This window comes from Coregonus lavaretus, assembly GCF_964263955.1.
Source record: "Coregonus lavaretus genome assembly, chromosome: 2".
Classification (NCBI taxonomy): domain Eukaryota; kingdom Metazoa; phylum Chordata; class Actinopteri; order Salmoniformes; family Salmonidae; genus Coregonus; species Coregonus lavaretus.
In genome coordinates, this window is record NC_139989.1 from 68,100,561 (window position 1) to 68,113,006 (window position 12,446).

A 12,446-nucleotide genomic window follows, 5' to 3' on the forward strand; every position below is an offset into this window, starting at 1 on the left:
GTATCTGAAATTTGGGAATGGAACAACCGCAAACATAGGTCAATGTGATACATACACTCACTGTAATGGCCTTGTGTATATGTATGTAAATGAAATAGCATTGATTGTATGTCTTACAGCGCAGACCAGGTATCTGTTCACGCTCTTCGTAAGGTCTATCAGACCCTTGTCGCCTGGTTCGGTGTCGAAAGACGAGTGTTGTAACAGAGGCTTTATGGATTCAACGCCATGCTGTGTAGAGAAGGTCCCATCTATCTGGAAGTATAGGTACGTCGGGGGTGAGCTCTGTGCCATCTGTGCAAGCGAATGTAATATCACCCTTTGGGTTAGAGGAGAGATATAACTGGTTACAGCCACTACAAGTCCACAGCCAACATCTCTTGGTACTGGTTGGTTTTCTTAAGGTCTATATACCCTGTGTTTCATGAGCCATGAGTGGGTGCTGAAACCATGGTTGGATGGTGTAGCAAAGGGACGCACACCCTGGAGCTGCCCAGTGACAGGAGCCACAAGCCACACAGAGTGTGATTGTCTCCCTGACCTATCAACACCGGCTGGTCGGATGAGTTGGACATGGAGAATTGGCCATGGTATATATATGTATATATATATAACCATCCACATATATACACACCTCACCCTCTCAACCGTTCATATATTCAGCCGCTTGACCACAACTACCACAGAAGCTTTATACCTAGCAGCAGAATGGAGAGTTACCTGAAAGACTACGTTATTGGCAGAGGAGCCTACGGGACCGTGTACAAAGTCAAGTGTCTGAGAACTGGAAAAGCTTTTGCCTTGAAATATCACACTCGCGGCGTAGATGATTCAACCGTGAGAGAACTCTCCTGTCTCGCTGCACTAAGGGGTCACCCCTATGTGATCCATATGCACGATTGCTTCTTAGACAATGGGAAGATAGCCATGCTCATGCCCTATGTGCCCTACACGGTGAGTGACGTGATTCACAACGGACAAGGTTGGAAAGTGTACAAGCAAGGCCGGTCTCTGCAGTTGATCCCGTTGAGTTTTGTGGCTCACTTTTCGGTCCAGGTGGCTACTGCTTTGTCTTACATGCACAGACTGAATATAGTGCACCGGGACCTGACTCCTTCCAACGTGCTGCTGACAGAAGATCTCACTGTCAAAGTGGCGGACATGGGCCTCTCTAGACAATCCTCGAAATGGATGAGTCCAACTGTGGTCACGGAGCCCTACAGGGCCCCGGAATTGTTTGTTAAAGGTGACTGTGCAGAGTACACCTGTGCCATAGACATGTGGAGCCTAGGGGTGATGATAGCGGAATTTATGGAAGGTAAGGTGGTATTCCTAGAGCGTGCAAATCGCAGAGAAAAGGTGTCCACACACCAGATCATTTTAAGGACTCTATGTCCCAAAGACCATCCACGTGCACCGATCACACCATGGGATCCTGTCACCTTATTGCCCCAGGTTATGGAGTGTGAACTAGTGAAACGGATCGTCTTCAGATTGCTGGCTTTCCGTGACACTGAGAGACTTATGGCTCACGAGCTGCTGCAGGACACAGAATGGAGCAAGGTTGCTCATATGACCGAGGAAGACAAAGGTATGGTCAGAGGCCAGATTGAGGAGAATCGGAGAATGGACGTGTCAAAGGAAGTGTGAGAGACTAAGCAAAGACAAAGACCAACACCAGGACTGCTTGCTCTGTGTACTTTTATTGTGTACTACATTTCATGATTCATAGATATATACTTGTGTTATATAATTGTGTAGGCATACAATACAAAGTTAAACCTATCTGTACGTCTGTCAATAAAAAGTGTATATAGCACCCTACAACCCTGGCCTGGTCCATTCGGTAGTACATTCACAAGTACATTCACAATGCCAACATGATCTGGATGTGGACATATAATGTTATATAATGTTATCACTGAATACAGTGTTGCGCTTGCATTCAGGACAGGACAGGACAGGACAGGACAGAACAGGTGCAGGACAGGCTACAGCCTCAAATGTACTTGGTTACATGTAGGTTATTGTGAATATCACCATTGACATTGACATGTAAAGCGGGGTCAGGATACTGCGGGTTTGTAGAGTAGACCCCTCAGATGTCCCAGATGTCCCTGCAGACTTCCAGGATCTTTCAAAGTCGTCTATCATCCTCTTCACGTCCCGTAGGTCTGCAGGAGACACACATAGTGAGCTGCATGCAACTACTATTACAGTACTGCCAGTATACAGGTCATTATACACAGAACCAAACCAAAGAAGAAGGAGACAACACACAAAGCACAACGCACTTTCGCTCACATCGAGCATTTTCACCGATGTTTTCATGTCCTCAACCTCCTTGAGAGCTGGCATCTCCATCGTTGGGATTCCGGAGGTCGTTTTCTCCGCTATGGTGGCACAACGGCGAGGCGAGGCAGCAAGCTGGACACTTGTACACGAGCTGTCAGCTTGCCCATGTCGCTGATACATGAAGTAACGGTATTCCCTATCGCCGTATCCGCCAAACGTGTTGTTGACCATGAAACAGCAATGCCCTGGGCTTATCTTTCTGCTCATAGTGTCATTCCACACTTGGCGTAGACTCCACATGTTGTTATCCTGGGGTTCTATATACAACATAGATATTGTAATGACACCATCGAGAGGGCCAATGAACGCAGCCTTCTTACCGTCCACTCTGGCAGTATAGTAGAACATACCGCATGTGTCGGCCTTTGCGCTCAAATAGAAGGTTTCGTGTCCTATCCTGTACTCGCCTTCATCAGTACAGGTGAGGACGCGAATGCTAACTTGGTATCCCACTGGGGTATTGGTCAGCTCGTATATGTGTTCACTACCTTGGACGGCTTTATTGTCTTTATAGAAAGACTGAGTGGGACTGTCCAAGTACCCGGGCAGCCTGACAGGGTTTCCCATTGTACCTACAATGGTGACGGGCTTATGTCTATCATCCGTACGACCTGTCGCCCTCTTCAACACACAACTCTCACAACACTCTAAGGTTATCGCTGCCATGCACAGCATACTCAATGTGATAGAAAAGTACATTGTCATAGGGCGTGGTGCTATAGACAAGTCTGATATGGCTTGGAGTCCTGTTGATGCTACTTTCACAGAGCGGGAGCACAGTGCCAGAATGCTGCCTGCAGGAGCTGTTAAGCCCTTTATATACACGCTGGAGCCTGACACGTCACACACACACACACCAACCCTTTCGTCCACCCAATGCTGTGACATCCTACCCAATGGTACCTCTATGGGGTATGATGATGTAGTTAAATACAAACTCAGAAGAGAAGAGACTGTGATATCCGATCTCGGCCTACATATCAGACCAATGTTAGTTCAGACGTTCAGACCCTGACTGTGATACCCAACCTAGGCTGATGACCTATGGCTGGATGAATGGGATGCTGTCCAATATAGTCAGTAACAAGGAACCCCCAGTGTGAACATAGCACAAGAATAACTGAATACGCGCTGTACACTGGTACTTGGGTTGGGAACACATTGGAGCTATTGGAGTAATTGTGGTTGTGGAGGAACCTGTCCATGAATGCCATTGTAACCACCATACCATGTCTCTATCTTCCATGAACGCACCAATCTACACTCCACCTCAGGAGGATCATCTCAGGACTCACAGCTACAAACGACTGGTGGAACTGAACATGTAAGGTGTTGTACTGCCGGGGTGTCTTCCCAACACCAGATACGTCGCCCCTTCGGGTACGTATTACGATGTGAACAGCGGTACAAGATACAGTGTACCTACGAGGACATTGATACTATTGAGGAAGCTCTGGACAAGTGTCCTTTCTACGGAATGTTACACAGGACTATTGTGCATAACATTCTGATTGTATTATTCCTGCCGGGGATGGAGCCTCCGACCTGGATGCCTAACAACTTTCCATGTTATCTCATGCCGAAGACAGGTCGCATTCACCTCACCGTGGTACCCACGTCTACTCCCCAACCGACCTATCCCAGGAGAAGCATAACGCATGGAGACGACAGCTTCACTATACGGATATCTTCACAGTACCACCCGTCACGGTTCCACCCTGCGGGGCGTAATGTACTCAATGTTCGAACTACGTGCTTAACGCCTGCCACATTGTTTGTGTTGGTGGACCCAAAGAAGACCATAAGGGCATCGTTGAAAGATGACGGTCGGTTCAGCTCAGCGGTACTCCAGAGTCCCTACGCTAACCTCACAACTAGCAATGGACCTTTTCAAGATCGAGATCAAGTACTCGTGGTTCCAGTGGATCAATTCGGTGTGGTTCTCAAACGTGATGCAGAGTATGGTCTATACACCAAAGCACCTAAAGGTCTTGGCCGCTTACTCAAAAGAGCAATGCAGCGGACCCTTGGAGATGGTCGCACGCATCCCCGACTAACTGCGAAGACAGCGGACGAATAAGGGAGTGTACACACTGACAGGGGTGATCGGTGTCCTCATAGACAATCATACTTTTGTTTTCTTGACAAACATATCTCTGACCAGGTTGTGTGTTGATATATGTCTTTGTTATTAAATAAAACCTGTGTGATGTGTAAGAACCCCAATAAAGTATTCCCCAATGTATTACATTATAAGGTGCAGTGTGTGTTATGTTCATCGTGTCTAGGAGTACCACATATATGAAGCGGTGCTATTATTGTCACCATATAACACTATAAGTAAGGACTGTGGTTGTGTAACATCATGCCTTCCACACGCAGTAGCTCATCTCTGTGCAGAAAGAGGACCCGAGAAGAGTCCTCCGGTACAGGTGCGTGTAACGAGTGTGCTCACATAACGATGATAGCCAACCTGAAACGTGAAATCCTCCAACTCAAGAAGTCACTGGATGTGGAGCACGAACAGAGGATGGAGTCTAGCCGTGAGAGAAAGATGTTGGGTGAGGGCCTCGCCAAATGGCAAGGAGAACAAGCAGCAGAAAGAAATGTGGCATTGGTAGGTGAGGCTATGGTAGGAAATATAGCGACCAAAGCTGCCACTGACCGCTTGAGCGATACACACAGGCACACGCTATATGAACTCGAGTTGTGTACAAAGGAACTGGAGGACACGAGATACGCTCTTCAGGAAGCCTGTGAGGAGCGGGAAGCCTTGAGGATCAAGCTGTCAGAGAGCCGCCAGCCTAGCAAGGATGCAGAACCCAAGGAATATGCCGACGGAACGCACAAGACAGAAGACTCACACCCTCACTTAGACTGGGTAGGGAGACATTACCTTGCGGTGTCGCTCCCGGAGGACCGCATGTTCAAACCCGGTCAGTCTGTCACACCGGTCGGGGTGTTACAGAAGCTGTTTGAGATCAGGGTAGGCGATAAACTGGCAACGGGGTTCAGTCTGATGGTGGAGAATATGAACATCATGCTATCTCAACTGGAGCCCGAGTGGTACGCCAAACACTTTGGCTTCTGTAGAGCCTACGTGCATGGCAATAAATACAAATCTACAGACAGGGTAGACACCGAGGACTTTGCGTGGCTGCTGTTCGAGTATGGGGCTCACGCACCGTTGATCGAAGTGCTCGCCGGGCTCCAAAATGTTCTAAACAGTACGGGCAAGGGAGGAGTGACCACGGCATCTCTTAACACGAGCAAGCACATGTACAGCTCGTATGTGACACTGTTCAGAGACACGGTGTCAAAGGCCTACGAAGGTGTTGTACGTGTACGTCAGAGAGCTCAGAGGGTGCGTAAGGCGCAAGGTGTCGTTTACGTGCCTCTTACTGCAGGCTTGGGTGCTGATCAGAGCGACCGTCAACGAGGTTCCCACTCTGTCAGAAACAGGGTCTTGCGCTCTGTACTGGAAGGGATCGAAGCTCCCCCTCACATCAGCAGCGTGTTGGCAAATGGAGAGGTAGACAGAGTGTCTCGCCAAGACCCCCTTCGCTTAGAGCAGTCACTCTCTGCGTTCATGAAACTTAGGGGTCTGGAGGGTCAGGACAAAGCTGGACGGTCTGCTGTTCATCGGAGTAACCAGGAACAACAGGTCCCATTTAAGGCCGCTACGTCAAGTCTCCTAGCAGGGCCTCTTGAAAACCGGGTGCTGTTCCATTCACCTTGGTCGAAAGATTCACCTGCTCTGTAGCGCTTTACAAGGACAGAGTAGTAGGGAGATATATATATATATATATCGCTAGAGAGATAGGCACAGAGATATAGTCAACCATACGGACATGAGCAGGTCAACCGAGCGACACAGAGATGGGCTAGTGGTGTGCGAGGCTGGCAGCAAAAAACAGTGTCTGGAAGAGGAGGATGAGGAGGACCTGAGAACGAAAGCAATGTTGGCCATGTCTAGATACTGCCAGGATCGTTGGGTGAGGACAATGGTCAAGCTGCACATGTCTCGAGGCGAGCGTATGAAAGTGGCTCTGCTGAGCGGAGACGCCGGCTGCGGCAAATCGTATGCCATATCACTGCTGGAGAAGAAGTTGAGGAGCATGAACATCAGCGTGGCTGTGAGCGCTATGACCAACAAGGCAGCGGGAATCCTGCGACCTTGACCACGTCTACACGTTCCACAAGTTGATGGGGTTCAAGAAGGAACTGTTGGACGAGAAGCTTTCGCTCGACGAATTTACGCAGCATTACTGCAAAGTGTACTGGAACGTGATATCTCGTTTCAATACACTGCACCAGGCCCAGTTGCCCCCCGAGCGGGACGATGGGATCAGACGACATTCGTGTAGACAGTTGAGACCGGAGTCTTGTGCCGTGTGTAGTAAAATGCTGGCGCGCCTTAGGATGTCTAAGAACCCCTCGGAACTGGCACCCATGGAGGACGCCCCTGCGTTTCTGGGAGTGAACGTGCTGATTGTAGACGAGTACGGTCTGATGAACGTGGAGCTACTCGAGAGGATGTTGTGCTGCCTGGCTCTCTTCTACGGACCCGGTAAGGGTCCTCTCATAGTCTTCTCGGGCAGCGTGTCACAATTGCAGCCCGTGGGGTCCAATCTGCGCATTTGGCAAACGGAGCGATTCGATGGTCTCCTCTCTTGTTCTACTCCGCTCTTTGTCAACAGGCGACAGTTCAAGGACCCGGGTTACGCTGAGGCCGTGACGTACCTTCAGTTCAACACGGTCACGGAAGAGTCTCGGCGCATTTTCAAGAGCCAAGTGGCTGTCCGCGAGGCCGACATTATGGACCCAGACTACGAGCCAAAGAAGCTGAGGATCTTCCACCAGGACGAACAGCAGATTAGATACACAGCAGCGTACATGGACAAGGCGAGCCAACATGCCCGCATTGGGGAAAAGTTTCTCAGTGTGTCTCGGAACCGGGCGCCCTACAAAGGACCGAGCGCTTGGTACGAAGTGCTGAAGCAGGCCGCTCAGACGCTGCCCAAGATCTTTTCAGTGCCCAAATACCGTCCCGGGATCCGCACCACGGAAAGGGAGTATCTGAAAGTGGACAAGCTGTGGGTGGGTTGCAAGGTGCGAATGATCTGGCACATGGACTTCAACGGTATACAGGTTGCGAACAAAAAGACATTGGGGTCCTCATCTGCCATGACGGGCACACAAATGAGGATACAGCAGCAGCAGCAGCAACTCCCTTCCAATCCAGACATGGAAGGTGTAGTGCTAGGCATTTCGTTCAATGTACAGGGCCAGTTCAACGAGTTCTACGTGAAAGGGGATCAGACGGGGACCATGTACAAGGTGGCTCCTTCCAAGTGGACCTACATGAACTGGACAGTGACCACACACCCGCTGGCCTGTCTGTTGGCGATGAACACGTACGACTGCCAAGGCTGCACCGTGCACGGGCAAGTGCTCTACCACCCGCCCAGGTATTTCTCCATGTCACCGATAAAGCCTTCAGTGTACGTTGTGCTCACTAGGGTGGTGAAAAGAGGAAATCTACAAATGACAAACTGTAACTTTGCCGAGAATGTCGGAGCTGTCGACTTTTACAACCAGAGCCTGGTGGCTTATCGCAAGAGGGTGGAGATGAACTATTCATCATGACACACCTATACTACAACACGCACCTCTATAAACACTTATCCCTGTGTAGTAGGCAGGCCTCATTTGAACTGTCACCGTCCACACACACTGCAACCAGATACTGTGAAGGTGAGGAGATGAGCTGGGGTGCTGCTACATGGCACACGCTAACACTGGAGGAGTTGATATGCCTCACGTCATCCAAGTCTCTAACTGAACTCACTGAAGAGTACGAGATGAAGGATAACCGAGTTCTGTTGTTCATCCACACACAAGGGTCTATGAGTGCTCCTGACAAGAGTCTCACACCACCCCAGGCTAGTGCACAAGACGATCTGAATTCGTACATCATTCTAAGGTGGTGCCCTTGGTTTTCGCAAACCTTCGGGGTGCTCTCGGACGCCGATCTTAACATGCTTACGATCAGGTTGCTCAGGCTCAACAGTGAAGAGGCCCCTATCCTCCTGGAACTACTCACAGCCGCGTCGCTCGTCCTCAAGCATCCCAACGTGCCCTACTCGCCAACCTGTCGGGATCCATCTCAGGCAGAGAGGTTCCTATTCTGCAGTTGACATTCTGCAGCTGACTGACAATTATCTGTACTAGCACATCGTCTGCCACAGTCTAGCAAAGCCGAACCTCTGCCTCTACCTCTGACTCTATTTATAAGTCAGCTATGTCGTCCACCCGAGTGCACCAACCGATTCGTGCGTACACACACAATCTGAGTGATCAGCGGCCCGGTACCACCCAGGTCCCTTACGGGTGCTACAAACACGAGTCGGCTAAGAACTACCTACCCGGTGGCCTGTTCCACTTTGTCAAAGACTGCAATTCGTACGTGCCCACGCTACACGGACTGAGCTCCGAGTTAATACGAAACCTAAAGGAGGTCACGGTCTGCGCCACCAGCAGCGCCATTGCGAATAGACCGTTCCTGAACACCCCGCACCTGTACGAAGTTGAGCTGATTAACACGGGACACAAGTCCCTGAAACAGGGAGACCGTTTCACAGTGCAGCTCCCCAACCGAGAGGATGTAGTGGCGCAACAGGAGGTTGAGGTCGATCTAGGTTACAACATGTCCGTGAACAAGGGCATCTGGGGAGGACTGCTGGCTACTAGAAGAGTGAATTGTGAGTCAGGCGGAGACCCCGTGGAATAGGTGATACAGGCTATTAAACAGGAGGACGGGTTCGACGTGTTTCAACTCATGTCCCCTTACACACCCCAGAGTATACTGTCAATGATGACTCTGGTTGCCAACGGGGCTGGTTATCACCAGGTCACTGATGTAATGAGAAACAGTGCTGCTGCTGCCGTCAACCAGGACTTTGACGCTGGGACCATCAACGCTATCGTGGAGGACGACGGTGTCAAAGGGTTTCTCAGGAACGTGGTCGGGCATGCCATGAACATAGTGGAAAGTGTGCTAGGCTTTGCAGGAGGACAGGTGGTACGAGCCTGCAGCGGTTATAATTTCAGCACAATCAAGACCGGTGACAGATTCATGGGCCAGCTGAATATGAACAGATGGCTTTTGTGAGAGGTTCAGTGGAGACCAAGTTAACACGATATGACAATTCCCTACTCTGTTTCCCCTACGTGTAGTACGCAGTTCCACTGTATCTTGTATCTCCATTCATGTCTACCCCATTGTACGTTTGATTGTTTTTGGTTGATGGCAATAAATTTGTAAAGGTTGCTTTGTATGTTCCATAATAAAGGACGAACAAAGATGAACAAATAAAGAAACTATACAACAGGTACCTGTCCCCATACATCTTTATTCCTTGTGACACGTTCCCACACCATAACAGTACACACCACAATAGTATAACCACATGATGATCACTAACATCAAACACACTTGGTAACAAATTTTTTTTTCAACTGACGATCAGGGTACCCAATGGAATTCTTGTTACACTTCTTGATGTACTTCAGATTATCAGCATCCCTTATGAGCTGGCAGGCGCTGGGGTTTACATTATCGACTTTAGCATAAAGCATCTCTAGCATGGTAGGTGTCATGACTGAAGGTTTGACTCTACTGAATACAACTTCGGATTTGGAGTCACTAGCAGCAGCAGCAGCAGCAGCAGCCCCGGCTCTCACATCCAGGTCGTTAGAGTCACTAGCAGCAGCAGCAGCAGCAGCTCCGGAGCTCACAACGTGGGAGCTGTCGAATGCGTTGTCAGAGGTAGAGCTGTTGTCTACAAGGCTGTGTGTAGCAGACTCGGCCACATCAGCACTCTTGTCTTCCCCAAACGATATGGTCATCCACCATTGCCCGGCCCACGGCTCCGATGCCTCGCATGGATCGCTAGTGATCATGGGGATATTCACGTGTCCGAGGTCGAGTGACCAGCTATCGGCTGTGTCGTTCAGTGGGCTTGTCTTTCAAAAGGTTCATCCACCAGCTGTCCTCCTCAAGACGACCCATGTCTCACAAGGTTCTCGAGTCGTCTCACTCTTCACTCAACTAATGCGCTGGTATGGAAACACAGTCTAGCGAACCACAGGCCGATGTTCAGTAGGACCAGTATACATAGGATTACAGTAATACACTGTTCCAAATGTTTCTCCAGTGACGCTGATTCACGTTTACTTGAGCTCACCTTTGGCTCTCGTTGTAGATCCGGGTACACCATGTCCTTTGGGCCCTAGGGAAATGGGTTGCCTCTTTGCTTAATAAAATAAATATAATTATATATGTTCAGCGTAACGTCATAAGGTAATCTGGGCCGTTCTCATAGCTCCCCAGTACAGCACGTTTGCGGGCATACCGAAGAATAGAGGCGATGTGTACGACAAGGGAACTATAGCAAGATGGGCCGTGTTGTAGAGGAGAATGACTGCCATGAGACTACACCAGAACACCGGGGCCTGGTTGTATTTGTCATGAGGGTGAAATGGTATCTGCTGTCCATGTCCAAAAGCTTGTCTGCTGTAGCGAGCCTCGTCCGTGTCGGAGTCAGTCAGTCTCTCTTCCCTGTACAGTGCGAGCACCTCGCCTTTGCTTGTGGTCGATAGGGCCGAGCACTGCAGCTGCCTGGTCCTCTCGAGTAGAGTGTTCAGTTCCATGCATACGTAGGATGTCACAGATTTCACAGCTGCAACCAAGAAAATCACCTTGTACCCGGCGAGCCAGATGGAGTTCCTTGGCGTCAGGTCCCCCTGTGCCAGGTCGTATGCCAGGTAGATTATGGAACAGAAGAGAAGGTATAACCGAGTCCCTTGGTAAGATGGCATGAGTTCAATTGGATCGAACAAGTCTCACGAAGCCGATCGTGTTAATCCAGATAAACACGAACGTTGTCCAGTTCAGAATTGGGAGCAGAGACGGACCTCGTCTGTCCGAGCATTGGATCCACGAGACCTCCGTGCCGCTGCAGAATTCGTAGTATAACCAGGTGTAAATGTAGGTGGCTAAGAAGAAGATGAACATGAGGAGTTTCTGGGACATGGCTACGCCCGACATTGGATCGGTGATCACGCCGGTGTCACTGCGACTGCTTCGTCTCTCCGAGCTCAGGATGGTAAGAATGGAACCTCCTATCAAGGTGATGCATACCATCAGAGACCACAGGGTGCCCAGCAAACCCCATGCGAACAAGTTCCACAATCTGATTATGTGCACAAAGATAGTGGCGAAAACTAGCACGCTCGAGATAACCTTGAGTAAGTTGTAAAGGACACCCTTGACACGCTTCATTTGCACACAGGTTCGATTGAGCCAGCACACGACGGGAGGTAGGTACAAGGGGTGAACGTTTGTAGTCATCATAGTCCTGTTCAGAGATGCGCACAGGATCAAGTCATGATCGGGTAAAAACCTTCTAGGTAACATGTCCCCGTCGATAGAGGTAGCGAAAGAGGCACTGGGTTACAATGCGGTTGTCTTTATTTTTAATGTGTACCAAAACCGAAACTTGTTAGGCAGCTAGGCTTGGTTGGCCAATCTAGCCGAGTCTCCCGTGTTACCCGCAAGGGTAGTGCTCTGAAACCTGGACACGGTCTCCTGTCCGATTGTAGTCATCCTATTGAACACGCCGTGGTTATAATAGCGCCACTCGCAAAACCCGTTGCACCTGAAGGTGTTCCCTGCCACCGTGCCTATATGGACATAGTAGCAGTTTCGGCTGTTTCTCAGGTGGTCGTGCAGTTCCTCTTCGTCAGCAACCCAGATGAGACCTAGTGTCGCACCCGCTTCTTCTCCAAGAATGGTGACATTGTTTCCCGTGGCGGGCACCGATTTGGCTATCAGGTACAATTTCACAGCGTGGATAGCGGCATCACCAGGAACCGTGGTATTTTCCACTTCACCTGTGTGGTACACAGTGCCCGATGTCGACGCGATGGCGCCCACCAGCTGCACAACTTGCTTGACAAGGGATGGCTTTGACACAATAGAGTGTAGCACGAACCACAAATGGTCACTGACAATGGGTACATCCTTG

The 12,446-nt window shown here is 49.8% G+C and overlaps 1 protein-coding gene across 1 annotated transcript; it reads left to right on the forward strand.

The window, feature by feature from the left end:
• Nucleotides 1-708: 708 nt before the first annotated feature.
• On the forward strand, nt 709-1,650 carry LOC311140197 (cyclin-dependent kinase 2-like; the record flags this gene model as incomplete). Its single annotated transcript, XM_084175146.1, has 1 exon — nt 709-1,650. One exon carries the CDS (start codon nt 709-711, stop codon nt 1,648-1,650), a length of 942 nt encoding a protein of 313 aa, XP_084031272.1.
• Between the last annotated feature and the right edge of the window lie 10,796 nt (nt 1,651-12,446).